Consider the following 22,161-nt stretch of genomic DNA (forward strand, 5'->3'; position numbering starts at 1 on the left):
TTTTTCCCAGTGTCTTTTATTTTGGAGGAGTTGTGTATCTCGGTGAAGCTCTGAACAAACGTCACTGTAAAACATGTTCTAAGCGTGAAGGCACAAAGGAGAAACAACAAAGAGGACATTTGAGTGAGTTTTGATGCATGCTGTCCGTGTGTGTGTGTGTGTGTGTGTGTGTGTGTGTGTGTGTGTGTGTGCTCAGAGCCCGCTAACATCGAGGGCAACGCGGAGTCGGCCCGGGTGATCGGCCTCATGCCCTGGATGGACTACGAGTTCCAGGTGATCGCCAGCAACATCCTGGGCAGCGGAGAGCCCAGCATGCCCTCACACACCATCCGCACGCAGCAAGCAGGTGAGGTCTCACACACACACACACACACACACACACACACACACGCTTCAGAAGTCTCACCAGTTGTGACATATATGTGTACATGTATATGATTACACCCCCCAGCTCCCACTGTGGCCCCCAGCGGTCTGGGAGGAGGAGGAGGAGACCGCAACGAGCTCATCATCACGTGGACGGTGAGTAGTGTGTGTGTGTGTGTGTGTGTGTGTGTGTGTGTGTGTGTGTGTGTGTGTGTGTGTAGGCAGTGCACATACACACCATGCAGGGCTGTGAAAGTAACTAACTACATTCCCTCAGTTCCAGTTCTTGTAGCGGAGCAGAAGCAGCAGCTCCTGACTCCTGATCTGATGTGAGGATGTTTTCGGGCTCCCTCCCCTCTTCCTCCCCTGCAGTAACCCTAAACAAAACTGCAATAATCCAAATGCATGCGTTTAAAAAAAAAAAAAAAAAAAAAAAAAAAATCCTGTAGCAAGCTTAGGGGCCTCAAATTTTTGAGGGACGAAAAATGACAAAACAATAAATAAATGAATAAATAAATAAATACGCATATAAATATATAAATGCATAAATAATTAAATTAATAAATATTTCTACATTTATTTATTTATTTATTTCTGTTTTTATTCATGCATTTATTTATTTATTTGTGTATTTATACATTTATGCATGCATTTATTTATTTATTTTTACATTTATTTATTTATTTATTCATTTATTTCTACATTTATTTATTCATTTGTGTATTTATATATTTATTTTTACATTTATTTATTTATACTTTTATTTATTTATACATTTATTCATTTATTTATTCCTTCTTTTATTTCTACATTTATTTATTTATTTCTGCATTTATTTATTTATTCCTACATTTATTTCTGTATTTCTACATTTCCACATTTATTTATTTCTGTATTTCTGTGTCGTATGTTAATAAGGTGGGCGGTTCTTACATTAGTCTTAAGCCCGATTGGTCAACTGAGCGAACAGAAGCAAACGTTTCATGCATGGATGAACCATGAAACTGGAAGTAGTCGGTGGGTGCATGATTTACCACATCATTCGCCAGTGACCTTAAATCACTGACGATGGCTCTCAAAACGCTTTCCATTGCGTTTTACACAGTAGCTAGTAGGGCATTAATGTAAACATCGACCCGTCGAAAGTCGAAGAAACACACACACACCCACACACACACCCCCACACACGCGGTCGGCGGGGCTCCGGTTGGAGCCCCGCTAGCCCCCCCAAAAATCTCCCGGTGTTGACGGGTCGACGTAACGTCGACGACGTGGAAAAGTCTGGCGTTGTTAATGCCCTAGTAGCTAGCTAGTCCACTGCTAGAAATATTTATTAATTTAATTATTTATGCATTTATATATTTATATGCGTATTTATTTATTTATTAATTTATTTATTGTTTTGTCATTTTTCGTCCCTCATACTACTTAGGGGCCTCAAATTTACATCTGCATCAGGTTAAAAAAAAAAAAAAAAGGTGTGTTTTGGTGAGAGGACCCTGACAAGCAGAACTCCAGTTTCCACTCGAACAGGGCCACTCGGCTTCAGACGGCTCAGGGGCCACGCGGCTTCAGACGGCTCAGGGGCCACGCAGCAAAACTCAGCTGTGTCCAAGGGCCGCAAGCTAAACATGACTGTCCTGTTTTGGACGTTTAAACAATAATTTTGTCCCAGGCTATATGACAGTAAAAGGTGTAAATTTATGGAATAATTTAGAAATAGAAATGAAATTATGTAATACACTTAATAGATTTAAAAAGCCATTTAAAAATAATATTATTAGTAAATATAAAACAAAATTATGAACACTAATGTACTTATGGACTGCCTTGGGACCCACTGTATGTATATACATATTTTGTTTTGTATCTTTCTTTTACTTTATTTCACTATTTAAGTGAACTGACGAAAGCTTAGTAATGTAAGAAGGATCGGCAAAATAAGCCAAGGCCTCAGCCTGTACCTTTTCGGTCAGTGTCTGTTATGTCTATTTGTATATATGTATATATATGTATTTGTTTTGGTTTTCCACTGAAAGGAAATGAAATATTATTTACTGTTTAAAAAATATGTGCGTAAGATATTGTCTATTCATGTGTATTTGATTTTTGCAACTTGAAAATGACCAAAATAAAACATTCATTATCACTTTCACTATCACGAGTCTAAAAATGACCTACAGAACCTACAGAAAACAGCTCCATCCAAGGCCAAACCTCACTGGATAAAAGATGCAGTGATCAATGATGAAATGATCAAGTTACAACGACATGAGGGGGGATTTTTTGGATTATTTTTATAAACTGCAGTTTGAGCATAATGTTGTTTCTGCTGCAGCCGATGGCCAGAGAGTACCAGAACGGCGACGGCTTCGGCTACATCCTGGCGTTCAGGAGGAACGACACGGAGGCGTGGACGGTGGTGCCGATCGCCCACGTGGAGTCGTCGCGCTACGTCTACTCCAACCAGAGCCTGACGCCGTACTGCCCCTTCGAGGTGAAGATCAAGGCCTACAACCGGCGAGGAGAAGGGCCCTTCAGCCAGGTGGCGCTGGTGCACTCTGCAGAGGAAGGCCAGTCCCCCTCCACTCACATGTTCACACCCTCAGAATAATCTCTCCACCAGTGTTACGTTCATTTTCCATCCCTTAAATGTTACTGGAAATCTTGCCCTCATTAAAAATGTGCAGATACATGAATATGCACATGCCTTATTCTGCCTTGGTGTTCAGTTAAAGGTGCACTACGTAGTTTTGGAAGATACATTTTAAACTTAGAAAAAAATAGTACTGTTGAGCTTGTGGGGCTGTATGAAGGCACAGGAGTGTGTGTGCAGTCTTCAACACACTCAGTCTGTGTGTTTGCAGCTGCAGTTTCTGTTTTGCCCACTAGAGGGCAGCCAGAGCATGGAGCAGCAGATCCACTGTTCAGACCTCTGCTGAGGCCCCAGGGCCCACAATGAGGGGCTTTTTAGCAGGGAAATAAGGCCATGAGCAAAGCAGCAAAAGAAAATAATGAATGGAACTTTTAGCAACGAAATATTAGTTTAAAAAAAAGGAAAGAAATGTTAAGAAATTAGCAAAATCCTGAAAAACTGCACCAAAAAATTATTTATATCATAAGAATTATATTTAAAGGTCAGATCAGTGATGCTGCATCGATGTCAGACTTTTGTGTTTGAGTACCTTCAAGGACCTGTGAGGGTCCCTGTACCCCACTTTGAAAACCTCTGTGCTGAAAGACAATTGACTGTGTGTGTGTGTGTGTGTGTGTGTGTTGTGCTCTGGCTCTGCAGAGCCCACAGTGGGACCGTCCAGCATCAACGCCACGGCGCTCACCGCCTTCGACATCCAGGTGTCATGGGAGCCCGTTCAGCAGCTCGGTGCCAACGGCATCCTGCGAGGATATGAGGTGAGGAGCTGTGCAACACCTGTACAACACCTGTACAACACCTGTACAACACCTGCACAACACCTGTACAACACCTGTACAACACCTGTACAACACCTGCACAACACCTGCACAACACCTGCACAACACCTGCACAACACCTGCACAACACCTGTACAACACCTGTACAACACCCGCACAAACACCTGCACAACACCTGTACAACACCTGTACAACACCTGCACAACACCCGCATAAACACCTGCACAACACCTGTACAACACCTGTACAACACCTGCACAACACCCGCATAAACACCTGCACAACACCTGTACAACACCTGTACAACACCTGCACAACACCTGCACAACACCCGCATAAACACCTGCACAATACCTGTACAACACCTGTACAACACCTGTACAACACCTGTACAACACCTGTATAAACAACTGCACAACACCTGTACAACCCCTGTACAACACCTGTGCAACACCTGCACAACACCTGTATAAACACCTGCACAACCCCTGTGCAATCCCTGTACAGGGGCTGTCCCGGGGCGTTCTTTTCGTGACGGCGTTCTGGTTTCACCGCCGAGAAAAACAAAGTCAGCCTTTGTTCTGGAGGTGAGAGTTGGCTGGACTCACCTGATGGAGCTGATTGTTTTTTTAATGCGACGTGTTTACAGCTTCGTTATTTATAGCTTTATTATTATTATTATTATTTATAAGGGGCTGTTTGTCTGCTGCCTGCTGGGAAACCGAGCCGACGCTTTTACCTCGTCTCGACTGAAGCTGCAGACTTTGAGCCTCAGACTGAGGACATCACTGTGTGCTAACACTAATGGAAAAAACACACCTGAAAACAACACACCTGAATTAACGTGTGAAGAAATGTGCGGTTGGTTGTGTGTCGACGTCGTTCGTATAAAAAAGCAAAAGTTCTTGCCAAATGTTGCAGTTTGAGCTCAGACAGTAAAAAAACAAACAAACTTGAGAATAAATTATTAAAAAAAAACGTAAACAAAGTGTGTGTGTGTGTGTGTGTGTGTGTTTCCTCAGATCCGGTACTGGCGGCAGCACGAGCGCGAGGCGGCGGCGGACCGCGTGCGCACGGCGGGGCCGGAGACGACGGCGCGCGTGTCGGGCCTGAGGCCGAGCACACGCTACCACGTGGCCGTGCTCGCCTACAACAGCGCCGGGACGGGCCCGCCCTCGCCACGCACCACCATCACCACCAGGAGGCCCCGTACGCTCACACACACACACACACACACACACACACACACACATACAGGACACACACACACATGAAGTTTGTCCAAGCTGTTTCAGCCATGCTTGTTTTATTTCATTTGTGCAGTTTTTGTTTGTTTGTTGTTTGTTTGTTTGTTTGTTTGTTTGTTTCCAGCCTCTTTCATCTTTGTACTAACTGTCCACTTTAACCCTTTCCAGCCCCGAACCGTCCCCCGGGCAACGTGTCCTGGAAGACTGATGGATCATGGGTAACGGTCAGGTGGGACGCCGTGAAGGCCATGCACAACGAGTCCGCCGTGCTGGGATACAAGGTGTGTGTGTGTGTGTGTGTGTGTGTGTGCGTGCGTGTGCGTGTGTGTGTGTGTGTGTGTGTGTGTGTGTGTGTGTGTGTGTGTGCAGAGATACGGCGGCTGTAAAACAGAGCAAAGATCAGGTCTGAGTGTCGCAACGCGTCGGCTCATCAGGAGATAAACCAACAAAGAGCTGCTGTTTCTGATCCTGCTGATCACACACTTCCCGTGTAATCTCTGAGATAATCTCTGAGATTATAAACTCACAAATCTATGAGAAAAAACTCAGAAAACTAGTTCCCCTCCTCCTCTGTGTCGGCGGCTCCACCTGTGCTGCCCCCTGCTGGCCGTGTCTCAGGCCTGCAGCTGATCCCCTCAGCAGATTCTACTCTGACATGGGATTCAGGAACAAGGAGATCCTGCTGATCTGAGCCCAGAATCAGCAGATTGTTTTCTTCTGAATCGGCCCAAGTCACAGCAACGTCTCTTCAGAGTCCAGATGCTGAGGAGGAGGTTGGGGTTCTGGACTCAGACCAGCAGGATTTCCTTCAGACTGGATCCCACAGGAGGAGGACAAACTGGTTTCACTGTTTTTTTTTTTTTCTCCTGCAAATTTCAGACTTTATAATCTGAGAATTTTAGATTTTTTCTCATAGCAGAAATAAAGATATCCACACGAAGTCGGTGCAGATTCCACTTGACTAAGCTTTCAGTTCAGTCACAGCACAGCCTCATTTCTACTGGAGGTTTCTGATCTCCCAGCACCTTGAACCATGTCTGTGAGCCGCTGACACGCCGCGGTACAAACAGTCAAACAGTAAGAAAAGCAGTCAGTTGTAATGTCAGTAAATTATTAAAGGTTTCAGTCGCTTATCCGGTAAAAAGACCAACCAAGCCACTTAAAGAGTTTTTCTTCATTTTTACACTAAATCATCTATGAGACATAGAAATGATCTATCCATGCATCAACATGGCATAACGCTGAGGTGTGTGTGTGTGTGTGTGTGTGTGTGCAGGTGCTCTACAAGCACGAGGGCCAGACGGCGCTGAAGGTTCTGGATAAAGGGAAGACGTCGGTCAGTCTGCCGCTGCCCAGAGACGACGGCTACGTGGTCCTGGAGATCCGCTCGTGGGGCGAGGGCGGCGACGGCGCCGCGCACGAGATCATCGTGTCCCGCGACTCAGGTGGGAAACACTTCCTGTCCACTCTGTTTGAACTGAACCTTTATTCATGGAGGACGGCACATCAGGGCAGGAACAGCATCAGGGAGCCGGGAGAGGAGAACGGGAATATTCTGAGAAAATACTCTGAATATTCTTGGAGATTAAAGAAGTAAATTCAAGAGAAAAAAAATCACAAATTTATGAAAAAAAAAAAACTTTACTATCAGATTTAGTACCAAGGAAATCCTGTCCAAAAATGACCAAGAAATTAGAAAAAGTCACAAGAAAAGAAGAAAATTTGGGGGGAAAAAGTAAAAAACAAAAACAAACCAGGACATGATCTGGAATTAGGCAACAAAAAATTAAAAAAAACAAATCAAGGAAATGTCCTGAAATTAAATGATGAAAAACAAAAATGATTGTTTTTTTTCATGTTACATTATTCCTAATATGTAATTAAAATAATTCATATTTTTGATAACTTTCTAATAGCGCTCTCTCTCACAGGAACCGGTATGATGGTCCAGAACGAGGCCCCGCCCACATCGTCCAATCACGGGCTTCCCCTCCTCGCCGCCACAGTTCTCCTCGCTCTGATTGGCCGGTTGGGGCTGTGATGCCGGGCCGTCCCGGGACTTTTCTGTCAGCAGTCTGATCCCGTCGGTCACGCCTGTCTCAGCCTGGGTGGGGTGGGGGGGGGGCATTTTTTATAAGCAAATGAGGGCGGGGTTTTTTTAAAGAGGTGTCAGCGGGGGGGCGGGGGGTGGACTCTCTGGTTGTGTGTGTGTGTGTGTGTGTGTGTGTGTGTGTGAGAGTGTGTGTGGGGTTCTTCTCTTGCTAACGTCTGGACGCTCGTTTGTTGTTTTCTGCTTCTGCTGTAATTACTGCAAACCATTGTCCAACTGAATGTTTACATTTTCTATCAGTTTGGTTTCGTTTGAAGGGAACTTTTTAAATCGTGTTGAAGGATTCTTTCGTTTCCATGGTTTTTTTTTGTGCCTGCATTCTTCCTGCGGCGAGAGACATGAACTGTACAGCTGCAGCGAGGGAACAGGAGCACCTGAGCTGATCAGCTGACGTCACGCCGACGCCGACGCCGAGCCGGCCGACCGTCTGCTGAACGGAAACAGGAACGCTGAGCGGCTCTGTCCGAGTGACACGCTGTACTCTGTGTTGATGTTGTTGTTGTTGTTGTTGTTGTTGTTGTTGTTGTTGTTGCCTTACACTTGATCTGCTCAGTGTGGAGCCTCGGCTCAGTTTTCTTTACTTTAAAGGAAAACTCCAACAATTTTGGCCAAAATCCCCTTTTCCCCGACGTCCCCAGACTGAGACCAGATGTTGGACACCAACATTGGACACCAACATCTGGATCACCTCTGTGGTTCAGCTCCTGTGGGTAGCATTTCCTGTTAGCTTAGCATAAAGACTTGAAGTCTATGGGAGTCGTTAGCCTGGCTCTGTGTGTTTCAGATCGGCGTCAGAGCTGCTGGGAGGTTCTGGGATTTTGTCCAAAACGTTGGAGTGCCCCTTTAACACCTGAACTGTCTGTAAAACGATCTTTCCTGTTTTGGTTGCGTTGTGTTTTGGTCGCGTTGCGTTCAGGCTGACAGAACCGGCACCGAATGGAAAACATGGTTTGTTTTTCTGGTGAAGAAGAAGAAGAAGAAAACCGAGTCACTGCTAAATCAGCATGAAACCCCACGAGGTTTAGTTAAAGCCACGACACAGAGGTGTTCACACCGTGGTGCTGGAACCACGAGGCTTTTATCTGACGGGCTTTCTTTAACCCCCGCGACCAAATTCCTTTATTTCTTTTCAAATGCATTTTTAAAAATAGCCTCTTTGAAGATGAGCATTCATTTTTTATTGGAAAGTAGTCCTGTCTAAAAATATATACATTAAAAGTAATAATAATAATCATGCTGATAATAATCCAAACCCCAACTTAAAAAAGTACAAGACAAAAGTAAGAAGATTGTGGTTATTTTGATTTTCAGTGCTGTTGTTTTTTTTTGTTTTGTTTTGTTTTTTTTTTTGTATTTTGCATGAAACCTGTCAAAGTAAAAGCCCGTCTGGGTCGTGGTTGGTGTTCCAGCGTCAGAGTGGCGTGGCGTCGCTCCGAGTGTCTTCATGTTCGTCCTCGGCTGCTCCAGGCTCAGTCTGAGTGTCGCTCTCGCTTCCTGTTCCCTCCAAAATGTCACATCTGCATATTTAATAATTTAATAATAATTTAATAATGTCAGGGCTGCATGGTTGTGTCTGAACCCGAGCCGAGCCCCAGGTTTGCATCTCCAGGTCACATTTACCGCCTGAAACAGCCCGCGTGTTGCCTTCAGTGTCGGCACGTAAACTCCAGCTCTGCACAGGAAGCTGCCCAGAACAGCACCATCAGTTTTATTGAATTCAAACGAGAGTTTCACTAAAATAACGCCGACGTGACCAAACCTGACCCGGACCTCGACCTAATCTCTGAATTTTAGCCTGAACCCGTCCCGGGCTCGTGTCGGCTCTCCGACCTCGTAATCTCTCAGATTAACTTTTTGCACTGAATCACAGCCACAGAGCTTCAGCCACGTGTCCGACCTGACGGGCCACACGGGGCCGGAGCCGCTCACCTGGAGACGCCTGAGGACGCTCGCCTGGAGACGCCTGAGGACGCTCGCCCGGAGACGCCTGAGGACGCTCGCCTGGAGACGCCTGAGGACGCTCGCCTGGAGACGCCTGAGGACGCTCGCCCGGAGACGCCTGAGGACGCTCACCTGGAGACGCCTGAGGACGCTCGCCTGGAGACACCTGAGGACGCTCACCTGAGGACGCTCACCTGGAGACGCCTGAGGACGCTCACCCGGAGACACCTGAGGACGCTCGCCCGGAGACGCCTGAGGACGCTCACCCGGAGACGCCTGAGGACGCTCGCCTGGAGACGCCTGAGGACGCTCACCTGAGGACGCTCGCCTGGAGACGCCTGAGGACGCTTGCCCGGAGACGCCTGAGGACGCTCACCTGAGGACGCTCACCCGGAGACGCCTGAGGACGCTCGCCTGGAGACGCCTGAGGACGCTCACCTGAGGACGCTCGCCTGGAGACGCCTGAGGAGGCTCGCCCGGAGACGCCTGAGGACGCTCACCTGAGGACGCTCACCCGGAGACGCCTGAGGACGCTCACCTGAGGACGCTCACCCGGAGACGCCTGAGGACGCTCGCCCGGAGACGCCTGAGGACGCTCACCTGAGGACGCTCACCCGGAGACGTCTGAGGACGCTCGCCCGGAGACGCCTGAGGACGCTCACCTGAGGACGCTCGCCCGGAGACGTCTGAGGACGCTCACCCGGAGACGCCTGAGGACGCTCACCTGAGGACGCTCACCCGGAGACGCCTGAGGACGCTCGCCCGGAGACGCCTGAGGACGCTCACCTGGAGACGCCTGAGGACGCTCACCTGGAGACGCCTGAGGACGCTCACCTGGAGACGCCTGAGGAGGCTCACCTGGAGACGCCTGAGGACGCTCACCTGGAGACGCCTGAGGACGCTCACCTGGAGACACCTGAGGAGGCTCGGCTGTCTGTCCTCTCAAACAAACTGCTGGACGTTTTTTTTCTGCTTCACTGTTTGGTTTTCACTGAAGAGCCATGAGAGTCTCACCCTGTCTCACTGCATCTCACCCTGTCTCACCCTGTGTCACCCAGTCTCACCCTGTCTCACTGCGTCTCACCCTGTGTCACCCTGTCTCACTGCGTCTCACCCTGTCTCACTGCGTCTCACCCTGTCTCACCCTGTCTCACTGCATCTCACCCTGTCTCACTGCGTCTCACCCTGTCTCACTGCGTCTCACCCTGTCTCACCCTGTCTCACTGCATCTCACCCTGTCTCACTGCGTCTCAACCTGTCTCACTGCATCTCACCCTGTCTCACCCTGTCTCACTGCATCTCACCCTGTCTCACCCTGTCTCACTGCATCTCACCCTGTCTCACCCTGTCTCACTGCATCTCACCCTGTCTCACTGTGTCTCACCCTGTCTCACCCTGTCTCACTGCGTCTCTGTCCTGCTGGGGTTTCTGATTGGCTGATCGCTCACTTCCTGGGACCGAGGACGCCACGGGGCCAAATTTTCCAAATTAGTGACTGAATGGGAAGGTGGGGGTGTTGGGTTGGGGTTAGGGGGGGCAGGGTCGGGGCTGAGGGGGAGTGGGGGTGGGGGGGTGGGGGTGTCAGTAACTTGTAAATACATCTCAATAAATCTCATGGGATTGTATTTAACCAAACTGTGTGCATTTCTTCACCCGCGGTGACAAGGCGAGTCCTCCCACGAGCTCCGGATATCTGATGTCTGGAAAGTTCACACACCTTCAGATGTATCACATTAATGCTTAGAAATAACTTTCTGCTAATTTACTGCTAATTTTCTTACACTTTCACTGTCATTTGTAACTTTATTTATTTCACTAATGTTTGCAGTAAAAATTTCCTTATTTATTTAATTTACAGTTTTCTTGTACTTTTAATTATTTAGTTAGTTATTGATTTTTTTTTTTTTTTTTTTTTTTTATCATTGCCTGTTCATTTTTATGATTGTTCCTGACAGAGCAGCCTCAGTGTGTCGGCAGTCGAAGGGTTAAGCAGTCTGAGCTCTGAGCTCTGACATTAAAACAGAAGAGAAAATGTTCAGATGACCCTCACACAGTTTCTGCACCCTAACAGTTAAATTAAAGTGAGGACCCCTGGAGGACCCTCAAAGACCCCTTGGGGCCCCCGGACCACACTTTGAACATCACTGATATAAATGTGACATTAAAATTAAACACCTCTTCTATTGATACAGCTGTACAGTACATCAAATGCTTACCTGTGGGAAACATTTAAAACACACACACACACACACACACACACACATGTACATACATGATTTTTATCTAATGAGTTGTGTACCTGGTACCACACATATCTGCTAATTAAGAAAGATAGATAGATAGATAGATAGATAGATAGATAGATAGATAGATAGGTATACTTTATTGATCCCAAACTGGGAAATTCACAACAACAACTATAAGAAGAATGATAACAATTAATGGACAATATTTTGTTAGCATCTGCTGTGTTGCCGTCTGGACAAACGTATCGGTCCAGCTCCACCTGCAGGAGCTTTTCTGATGTCCACCACATAGAGAAGCCTGATTGGTTGATCCACAGAACTCGTTTCAGCCGCTCCAGAGTCCGGCGGCGGCGTGCTGCAACGTTACGTGGTGCCGCCCCCTGGTGGCTGAGTCGCTGTGGTTCCTAAACGCTTCCACTTTGCAATAATCCCACTTCCAGCTGATGGTGGAATATCTGCAATAATCCCACTTCCAGCTGATGGTGGAATATCTAGGAGGGAAGAAAGTTGAGCAGCTGACTTGTTGCAGCGGTGGCTTCCTGTTCCATCACTATTCCAGCAGCACCTGAACTCAGTGAGCTCTTTAGAACCAGACGCTCTGTCACTGATGTTGGTGAAGGCAGACTGCAGGGCTGCTGCTGGAGGTTACACACCTGTGGGGACGGGGCTGAATCAAACACCTGAAGTCACTGATTAACAGGTGAGGCCCATTACTTTGGTCCATACAGTGTATTCATCAGGAATTTATTTTGTATTTACAATCCAGTTCATTGACAGTTTTCTGCCAGGTACTCGCTGTTACCAACTGAATTTATGTTTCAGGGATTTTTTTTCTCTGGGAAAAATAAAAATAAATCCGTTGAAACAAAGCAGAGTAAGAAACCTGCAGATTATTTGCACTGTTCAGTTATTAGTCAACAGATTCAAGCTGGTTTTCAGGTTCTGCTGTTAATCCCAGTTTATATGCCAGCCTGATTGATCTCTGTGTTATTGATTAGTGACATCACTGATCAGAGGTGATCAGCAGGTCCAGCGGCGTTCCCGGGAAGTCATCAGGAAGTCAAACTCTCTGTCCTTATCTGCTGCACTTTGCCTCCAGATATTAGGCACTAATAAGTCGAGCATAAATCACACACACACACATACACCCACACACACCAGCAGCAGGCTCAGCTCACACTCCGTTCCCCCGGCAGAAAGGTAAAGACATCATTTGGGCTCCGTCCTGTTCCTCTGGGAACCTCATCTGGAACCTGAGAACAGCAAACCTTTCAGATTCTGACATTTAATTTGACTTTTAACACAAACGCTGAACATCTCTGCAGTTTGTTCCTGTGCAAGAACCCTGTTTGGATCTGCAGTCGTCACCATGGCAAGACTCTTCCTCCCCACAGGTAATCTACTCATCCACTCATCCACTCATGCATTCATTCATTCATTCATTCATGCCATCATTTGACCTTCACATCACCTCTGCTCTTCACAGCTCTGGGGCTTCTGCTGACGCTGCACATCGGTAAGCTCTCCCATGCCAACACACACACACACACACACACACACACACACACACACACACCAGCACACTCAGATTAGACTGTATACAACTGTTGGGATTATTCTGCTTGTTAGAATCAGGATTAAAACCATGAAGTCGGGTCTAAAAACCCTTGGTAAATCTGTCAGCATGTAGAGATTAATGCAAAGAAACTTTGATTTAAACACCGACGAGCTCAAAAAAAAGTGACTGAAGGGAAAGTTTCTGTCCGTCAGATCAGCAGGTTTCAGCTTTTTCAGCTTTTTCAGGCTGCAAAGTACAACCATGTACCAAATCCACAGCCCAGGGGGAAATACTCTGAGTAAAAAACTTGACTATTCTGTGAGATTAAAGTTGTGTTTTTTGTTTTTTTTTTATTATGAGAAAAAAAAAATCTTAATTCTGATTATAAAGTAAATTTTTGAGGGAAAAAAAATAAATTCTGAGATTAAAGTTGACAAAGAAACTTGAAAAAATTGTTGTGAAAAAAAAAAAGTACTCCCAGTAAAATGTACCACTTTAATCTTGGATAGAGTTTTATTTTGTCTTGGATTATTTCCCCTCACAGGGGCCCTTGATTTTACATGATTTGTTCACCATCACTGTTATTGTCTGTTCTGCTGGTGAAGACTGTCACATGAATCTCCAGGTTAAGGCTGTTTCAAAGTAAAAGACTGGACGTTGAGAACAGTAAAAGCAGCGTCACCCTTCACACGAGAACCCAGACTGGGAGGAAGCCTGACTTTTAGAAACATGTTTTGAAGTGTAATTTCTTTGTCAGAAAGCTGTTATTTGTCACTGTCAGAACACAGATTCAGATTCAGGTGTCACACCCACACACCTGCCTCACCTGCGGCGTTAACGCAGCTTCCTCCTGGGCTGATGCTGTGGGCTGCGTCTTGTCGTCCTCCGGTGCTGCAGCCGTTCAGGCCTCAACAAACAACATGAAAGTCTCTTGTTAGAGCGTCACAGTAACGTGAAAAAATTCTTGTTATAACAATAAACTTTTTCACGTTATAACATCCGTTTTTCTTTTTCTGGAGTAGCAGCAACTCGCTACCACACAAGATAAAGTTAAATAAAAATTAAATATATAAAACAAAAAATAAGCAAATGTACAAACAAACAATCAAAGATGTAGAATTTAAATTTCTATATTTAGAAATTGCTACTTTGGCCTGTAAAATCAGCTATTAAAAAACTGACATATCGTACAGGCGACTTGTTGTTTGTGCAAAGTGTGCTATTGGACAAAAATATCAAGTCAAATTTATTTATAAAGTACATTTCAAAACAGCTGCAGTGGACCAAAGTGCTGTACCAAGCCAGAATCTAAAAGTTTAATTAGAATAAAATGTTTTATAGAATAAAATAAAACATACAGGCAAGAGGAGGAAGGCCGGCTGATCCAGGAATACAAGAAATAAGAATAATGAAGCCAGAAGGAGATGACAGCATGCATTCCTTTTTCTAAACCAGTGACACAGAGGAAAACTTTTATTCATCAGATTTCAAGGCAGAGTCACAGCTCAGGTCAGGCCTGAAGGCAGGAAGAGAGGGGACCTGAGCTCAGACCTGGGCACCAAAAACAACTTGGGATTTGTTCTCACTCATTTGTAGAAAGTTTTAATGTTGTGGAGGTGAACTCTGAGGCGGCTTAGAGGCAGCTGGTGGTCAGGATTCAGGGGGAGAGAGAGCGGAGTGTCGTCAGCATAACGGCAATAAGATGCTGTGCTTCTGAATGATTTTACCCAACAGCAGCGTGTAGATGGAGATGGGAAAATCAATTATCAATCGATTAAAATGTTGTAGTCAACAAATGAACAAAAAAAGGCATTTTCTACAGCCCAAATTGTGGATTTTAAATGTTTTTGAAAGAAAAAAACAGCAATTTCATTCATGTTTGAGACTGTTTGTCCCCTCTCTCTCTCTCTCTCTCTCTCTCTCTCTCTCTCTCTCTCTCTCTCACTGTGTCCTCAGCATCCTCCACCAAGCTGGTATGTCACATGACCAACTGGGCGCAGTACAGGCCCGGCGCCGCCAGGTTCACCCCGGAGAACGTGGACCCCTTCCTGTGCACGCACGTGGTTTACGCGCTCGCCACCATCAACAGCTACAACCAGATCAGCACCATCGAGTGGAACGACGAGCAGTATTACAGGAGCCTCAACAACCTCAAGAGCGTGTGAGGCCCCAAAATAAAAATAAAATAAATAAATAAATAAAAAACATGTAGCAGCAGCAGTGCAAGAGAATCAACAGCCTCAAGACCCTGTGAGGCTGAAAACAGGAAAAAATAAAATAAAATAAAACAAACATCCCTGCTGATAGACGATATTTCTGTAGCGGCCGATCAGGGCCACTATAGTGAGAGAAAAAAATTACAGAGCTGGAGGAGGGGGGTGATATTCCAAAAATTTCCCCAAAAAAAGTAGTACATTTATGAGAAAAAAAAAAAAACTTCAGTATTCTCTGAGATTAAAGTGGTAAATTCATAAGAAAAAACTCAGAACTTCTGAAATTACTGTTGTAAATTTATGAGAAAACTTTAAAATTCTGAGATTATAAAGTCATAAATTTACAAAAAAAAAAAAAACTCAGAAAAATACTTTTTCTTATCTTTCTTATAATCCCATTGTATAATCCCATGGTGTAAAAAAAACCAGTAAATCTATTTGTGACTTTATAATCTCCCCACTTTCTGAGAATTTCTGTTTTCATAAATTTCTGATTTTTTTTTTTCTCATGAATTTACAACTTTAATCTCAGGACACAGTGACTTTAATCTCAAAAATTCCCTTTTTTTTCATCTCATAAGATATAGATGTTTAAAAAAACATCTAGTTGAGCCTGGTGGTTTTATTTTGAAAGAGCTGAGGTGTCTCCTCTGTCTCTCAGGAACCCGGACATGAAGACGCTGCTGTCAGTCGGAGGCACCGTGTACGGAGTCAGCCCGTGAGTCCCAGCACACACACAGAAGTCCCAAAAAATTACACAGAAATTAATTAAAAAAGTTACAAGGTGATGACCCAAACAATTAGAAGAAAATAAGAAGATGAAAAAAGAAAAGTATAAAAAGGAAATTATGTCATTTTAAGGAACTAAAAAAGTCTTAAAATTAAAAACAAGAAAAAAACAAGAAAACGACCAGGAAATTATAGCCAAAAAGAAATATATATATACAACAATAACGATCATAAATATAGTTTGCTAGCAAAAATATGTTCTTTAAAGAACTATTTTTAGGAAAGTTCTATTTTGCACCCAGCTGCAAAAAGAACCATATAAAGTGAAGGCCATAGTGAAGGCCTTCCTGCGGGTCCGGTCAAGTTAATCCGGTTCTTCGTGTTCCTGCAGGTTCATCGCCATGGTCGCCAGGCCCGAGAGCCGCCAGGCCTTCATCGCCTCGGCCATCCGCTTCCTGCGAGCCCACAGCTTCGACGGGCTGAACCTGGACTGGCAGTACCCCGGGCACAACGGCAGCCCGGCCGACGACAGGAAGAGGTTCACTGAGCTGGTTCAGGTCAGCCAAGAACCGAAACACACGAATTCATAAACACAAATTCATAAACACAGATGCTCATGTTGTGTGTGTGTGTGTGTGTGTGTGTGTGTGTGTGTGTGCAGGAGCTGGCCCAGGCCTTCGCAGAGGACGCCCGCGACACGAGGAAGACGCAGCTGCTGCTCTCCGCCAACGTGGCCGCCTTCGTGCCCACGGTGGACCGAGCCTACGAGGTCCACCAGATCGCCCCGTGAGTCACACTGAGCGGGACGGCTGACCAATCAGATCCCACTGCTGTGCAGGAAAAAACTCAGAAATTTGGAGATGTGTTGAGAAGTTGTGAATTTATGAGAAAAACACTTGGATACAAAAATACCAAATGGACAATTATGGTAGAAAATACAATATTTTAGTAGCAGGAACAAAAAAAATTGTTACATGTTGATGAACAGCACTGATGTGATAGTGTGTGTGTGTGTGTGTGTGTATATGAAGGTGCAGATGATGCTGTGGCAGGCGTTTCTTTGTGTCTGTGTTTTGCTGAAATGTTTTCCGTCCTCAGGCGGCTGGACTTCATCAACGTGATGACCTACGACTTCCACGGACACTGGGAGCCCGTCACGGGACACAACAGCCCGCTGTACCCCAGCAGCCTGGACTCTGGCTCACACCTGTACCACAACATCGTGAGAACACACACACACACATACACACACACACACACACACACACACACACACACAAAATCCCCTTTCCCTGACTTCCCCAGACTGAGACCAGATGTTGGACACCATTTTCTCCTCTGGACGTCCAGTGGTTCAGTTCCTGTGGGTAGCATTTCCTGTTAGCTTAGCATAAAGACTTGAAGTCTATGGGAGTCGTTAGCCTGGCTCTGTCAAAGTGAAAGTGAAAAAAATCTTGCAGCAGCTCTGAAGCTGTCTGGTTAAAAATTTATTTTAAAAAGTAAACTGGAGTGGTTAGAGGAGAAGTCAGATGGTGGCGCTGTAGCCTCTGAGCACCTTCCTCCTCCCGCAGTGATCCTCACACCTCTGAAGTCAGAGGAAGATCCACCACAAACTAACTTCTCCTCAAACCACTCGAGTCTGTTTTTTAAGTCCCTTTAAATGTGTTGCTGAGTTTCAGCTCCAAACCAGAGGAAAGCTGAAGAGCTCCCGTTAACGCTTTAACCTCAGAACTGCTTTTTCCTCCATGATCTGTACAGTCCACCTTGACAACCCTTCATCTGAATGACGGTGTGTGTGTGTGTGTGTGTGTGTGTGTGTGTGTGTGTGTGTGTGTGTGTGTCAGAACACCTCCATCTCTCACTGGATGGGTCTGGGAGCGCCGGCTGCCAAGCTGCTGCTCGGCTTCCCGACATACGGTCGCACCTTCCGCCTCTCCACCGGCGCCAACGGCCTGGGAGCGCCGGCCAACGGTCCCGCCGACGCCGGGGCCTACACCCGCACCGCCGGCTTCTGGGCCTACTACGAGGTACGGGACCGTCCTAAAGCAACATTTCTCAAACAAGGGTACATGAACCCTTATTGGTATGCAAAGGAAGAAATCTGAAAATAGAAAAATATAAGAATAAATCCTGACTATAGTACAGGATTTTGAAAATGTACTTTTAGATCATGATGATGGGAAGAGTAACGTTTAAAATGTGAAACAGAACTATGCTTTAAGAATATTTCCAGGGAGCCCTGGTCACTCAGCTAGTAGAGCGCGTCCCACTTATCAAGGCTGAGTCCTGAGGCCCTTTGCTGCAGGACATCCTGTCTCTCCCCACCTGTCCTGTGTTTCTCTGCTGTCACTGTCAAATAAAAGCAGAAATGACCAAAAAAAATATGAAATAAAATCTTAATATAAGAACAACAGCAATAGCAAAATCATAACAAATCACGAAATCAGACATCATCACGAGAAATAAGCACAACATGGAAAACACCAACACAAGTAGCCAGTCAGATCAGGAGAGCTTGAACACCGGTAAGTATGTTTTGAGGGGAGAGGGAGGCGTCGACAGAGTTTCATACCCAGTTTCAGCTCAGGAATCAGTGAAGTTTTTCTGATTCTGGTTCTGGCTCTGAGGCAGTTTAGGAGCGGCTGGTTGTCAGGAATCACAGGGCGATAGAGCGGAGTGTCGTCAGCGTAACAGCTTCTGAATGATTTTACCTAAACGCAGCGTACAGATGGAGAAGAGAATGGGGCCCAGGACGGGGCCTTGTGGGACTCCACAGGGTCCAGATGGGCTGCAGCAGAGAGGAGGGAAAGCTGCCTATGAGCTGAGAGAGGGAGCTCTGCTTCACTGCAGCTCGCTCACTCCATTTCTTATTCGTAATGTTCAGTTCTTCAAAAGGTGGCTATCGCTCAGTCAGGCACGTCAGGGGAACTGAAGCCAGGACCGTTTGAGAACCACTGATCACAGAGCACGGCTTGGCCTTTTTGCCTTTTATTTGAATCCAGACGTGGATACAGTTTCTGTCTGCCGTCATGTGACGCTTTCACCGTTTGAAAATTACACACACACATCGTTATATGATTTCCAAAAAAAAAAAAAAAAGAAATCAACGAGCACACCTTCCTGTGCAGATGCAGACAAGACAGAACTGTACAATGAAATTATGAGCACTCCTCCTGAGCAGAGCAAATAAATAAGACAATTACAGACAGACAAGCACATTAAAATAAATACTATAAAAAGAATGGATATTGTACTTAAAAATTGAAAACTTGTGAATTAAAAGTTAAAGTGGCTCAGCAGATGACAGCAATTCTCTACAGTGTGTGTGTGTGTGTGCGCGCGTGTGTGTGTGTGTGTGTGTGTGTTTGTGTGCGCCTGTTTGCTTCCTTAAAAATATAACCCTGTGTGTGTGTGTGCGTGTGTGTGTGTGTGTGTTGCAGGTGTGTGAGTTCCTCCGTCATGCCACCAGCACATGGATCTCCGAGCAGCACGTCCCGTACGCCACATACGGCAGCGCCTGGGTCGGCTACGACAGCGAGCAGAGTGCCGCCGCCAAGGTGAGCGACACCAGCAGCTCTTACTGAGCACGGGCAAATAATAACCTTGATAATAATTATTATACTAATATAAAACATAATCCTGATAAGAGGGTTAAAAAATAATAGTCAATTAAAACAAAAAGCTCAGATATCAGGTCCAAAGTTCAACATGACACAAAAATGGACCCTGTTTTTTTTTTTGTTTGTTTGTTTTTTGTTGTTGTTGTTTTTTTGGCTGACTATATGTATGTATTATGGAAAAGATACAACACAGATTAGTGAGCGGAGTTTGTGCTAAGAAGTTGTTTTGGTTAGAAAATAATAAGTTTATTTGTGGAGTACCTATCAAAAGCAAAATAGGTAAAGTTTAGAAAAAAACTGGTGATTTGGAACTTAGAATAGACTCAAAATAGACTTCAGCTAAAGAGTAAAGAGCAGACAGTCGCCATAACGAGTGTCACTGATAATTAGTTTAACAATATGAACCAAAATGAGCGCCATCTGAAAGCAGCAGCTGTCATTGCGCTGGTCGTCCTGCAGGTGGCGTACGTGAGCGGCCGCGGCCTGGGCGGCGTGCACGTCTGGACACTCGACATGGACGACTTCGGCGGCAGCTTCTGCTCGGAGGGCCCGTACCCGCTGATCCACCAGCTCCGGACCTCCATGGGTAAGCAAAACGTCTCCGGCAGTTCCCGCAGCCGCAGCCGACCCTGAACGCATCACCAGCACAGAAATCCCTGCCTCCTCTCATGAAGGCCAAGTCTCAGTTTGAATGTGCAGACAGAGATTTTCACTCCCCCGCTTCCCCACTTCCTGATTTCCAGCAGATTGCCTGAACAGTGGAAGAAGTTTACTGTGTTTCTGCCAGAGTCATTAAAATAATCATTAAGGCCATTTATCATTTCTTTAAGTCCAGAAGCCACACAGAACGCCTTTAAAACTCAAATTTTTGAATGTTATTGACCCATTCGCTGCAAATCCTCCTCCACACTGTGTGTGTGTTATTTCACTGTGTTTGTTTCACTGTGTGTGTGTGTGTGTGTGCGTGTGTGTGTGTGTGTGTGTGTGTGTGTGTGCAGGCTTCCCCCCTAAGCCCACTGCCCCCCCCGTCACCACCACCACGGCCGACCCGGTCACCTCCTTCTGCTCGGGCCGACCCGACGGCCTGTACGAGAACCTGGCCGACAAGACCACCTACTTCCAGTGTTTCCAGGGCAACACCTACCTGCACCGCTGCCAGCCCGGCCTCATCTTCTGGGACTCCTGCAAGTGCTGCAACTGGCCCTGAGGGGCTCCAGGGGGGCCCCGCCTCCGGACCGCCGGCCCAAGCAGAGAGATCAATAATATCTGCTTTTCATGTCAGATTTTTTTATGATAATAAAACTCAGATTTTGACTGCAGCTTGTAACTTTTACTTTGCTTCATATTAAATGTTCTGACTGAAGATGCACAGACTCCATCTGCTCGTCTCATAAATCCTGTTTTCCTCACAACAGTTTAATCATTTTCCTCATTCATGTGTACATATACACATGAATAACGTATACACACTGTATAACACTCATACTCTGATGTGTGTGTGTGTGTGTGTGGCAGGGGTGTTATCAGAAAATGAACACACATACACACACAAATAAAAAACGAAATAAATTTTTTAAAAAAATTCAGAAATCTGAATACGGCCAGGTAATTAGCCAAAAAAATCCTGAAAATTTGAAACAACAAGAAATTAACAATAAAACTTTATTTAAAGTAATGACGCAGTCAGCTGAGTGATGCTGATTTCCAGACGGGAAAATCAAACTTCCTGCTCAGATGTTTTTTAAAGGGGAGGTACACTCAAAAATCCCCCTTTTCAGCTAAAAATAAAATAAAATGTTTGTAGGTTTTCAGGCCACATGAAGGTCCCACCGCTGACACTTTACAGCAAATTTTATTTTTTCTTCTCTTGCTTTTTTCAGTCTGAAGTCGCCTTGTGTGTGTGTGTGTTTGTGTGTGTGTGTGTGTGTGTGTGTGTGTGTGTGTGTGTTTTATTCATCTCTAACTTCCTCTCTGTGTGTTTTAATGTGTTCGTTTTTATTCTTCTCCTCTTCACTTCTGATTTTAATACTTTTACAGTTTGATTTGACTTTTTTTCCAGTTGACTTTTGGCTTTTATGTGTTTCAGTTGTAATCTTGCTCATTTTTTCCTCCCTGTGCCTCTGCAGCTTCGTGTTATTCTCTTTGCTGTCTTCATGTGCGTGTGTATAAAGTGTAAACTCAGACAGTGTAACTCTGTGCTGTTGATCCTCCTGTTGTTTTAATGAGCTCTGTCAATAAAAGTGACCTGACATGAAAGTCCTGCTCAAACTGCTTCATTAACCCGTTAGCCGTCATGCCACAGATTCGCTCTTTGCCCCGCCGGGTGTCCCGCAGAGAATTATCATCAGTATTAATGAGGGGGACAAAGTCTCCCGTCCCGCAGGTGGCTGCACCTGTAGGACTCACACCTAGATCAGGTGTGTGTGCTGATCAGCTGATCGCTGAGCCTCCACTGGAATAAACCGCTTTCATCTCCTAAAGCGGACACAGGCTTTACATAACCACAACAATAATCATCTTTATTTATGTAACACTTTTCAAAACAAAGTTCTTCATCAAAAAGAGATAAAAGACAAATCAATAAAGCACAAAGATAAGTGAATTAAAAAAAAAAAAAAAAAAACAGACGGGGATGATAATAAATTAAGGACAAATTATTTAAATATATTTAAATATATTGTGTTAATCGTTTTAATTTG

The 22,161-nt window shown here is 45.3% G+C and overlaps 2 protein-coding genes across 3 annotated transcripts in view; both read left to right on the forward strand.

Moving 5' to 3' along the window:
• cntn2 (contactin 2) overlaps positions 1–7,107 on the forward strand; it is a 24,101-nt gene extending 16,994 nt beyond the window's left edge. The window contains exons 15-22 of the mRNA XM_030051830.1: positions 197–346; positions 452–522; positions 2,705–2,939; positions 3,662–3,777; positions 4,821–5,007; positions 5,214–5,326; positions 6,322–6,490; positions 6,977–7,107. Of these exons, the coding sequence (XP_029907690.1) occupies positions 197–346; positions 452–522; positions 2,705–2,939; positions 3,662–3,777; positions 4,821–5,007; positions 5,214–5,326; positions 6,322–6,490; positions 6,977–7,086 (1,151 nt within the window). The 3' untranslated portion in view covers positions 7,087–7,107. The remainder of the gene's footprint in view (positions 1–196; positions 347–451; positions 523–2,704; positions 2,940–3,661; positions 3,778–4,820; positions 5,008–5,213; positions 5,327–6,321; positions 6,491–6,976) is intronic.
• A 4,903-nt stretch (positions 7,108–12,010) lies between these two features.
• Positions 12,011–20,669, forward strand: chia.1 (chitinase, acidic.1). 2 transcript variants are annotated; one of them, XM_030051902.1, is made up of 12 exons: positions 12,011–12,042; positions 12,668–12,736; positions 12,829–12,858; positions 14,857–15,061; positions 15,775–15,831; positions 16,234–16,399; positions 16,504–16,628; positions 16,941–17,064; positions 17,687–17,869; positions 19,283–19,399; positions 19,922–20,048; positions 20,461–20,669. In XM_030051902.1, exons 2-12 carry the CDS (start codon positions 12,712–12,714, stop codon positions 20,667–20,669), a joined length of 1,368 nt encoding a protein of 455 aa, XP_029907762.1. In that variant the 5' UTR covers positions 12,011–12,042; positions 12,668–12,711. The 2 variants fall into 2 exon arrangements, with proteins under 2 accessions (XP_029907762.1, XP_029907763.1); XM_030051903.1 differs by lacking the exon at positions 12,011–12,042 and having other exon boundaries at positions 12,650–12,736.
• Positions 20,670–22,161: the final 1,492 nt, after the last annotated feature.

This window comes from Myripristis murdjan, chromosome 5 (assembly GCF_902150065.1).
Source record: "Myripristis murdjan chromosome 5, fMyrMur1.1, whole genome shotgun sequence".
Taxonomy (NCBI): Eukaryota; Metazoa; Chordata; class Actinopteri; order Holocentriformes; family Holocentridae; genus Myripristis; species Myripristis murdjan.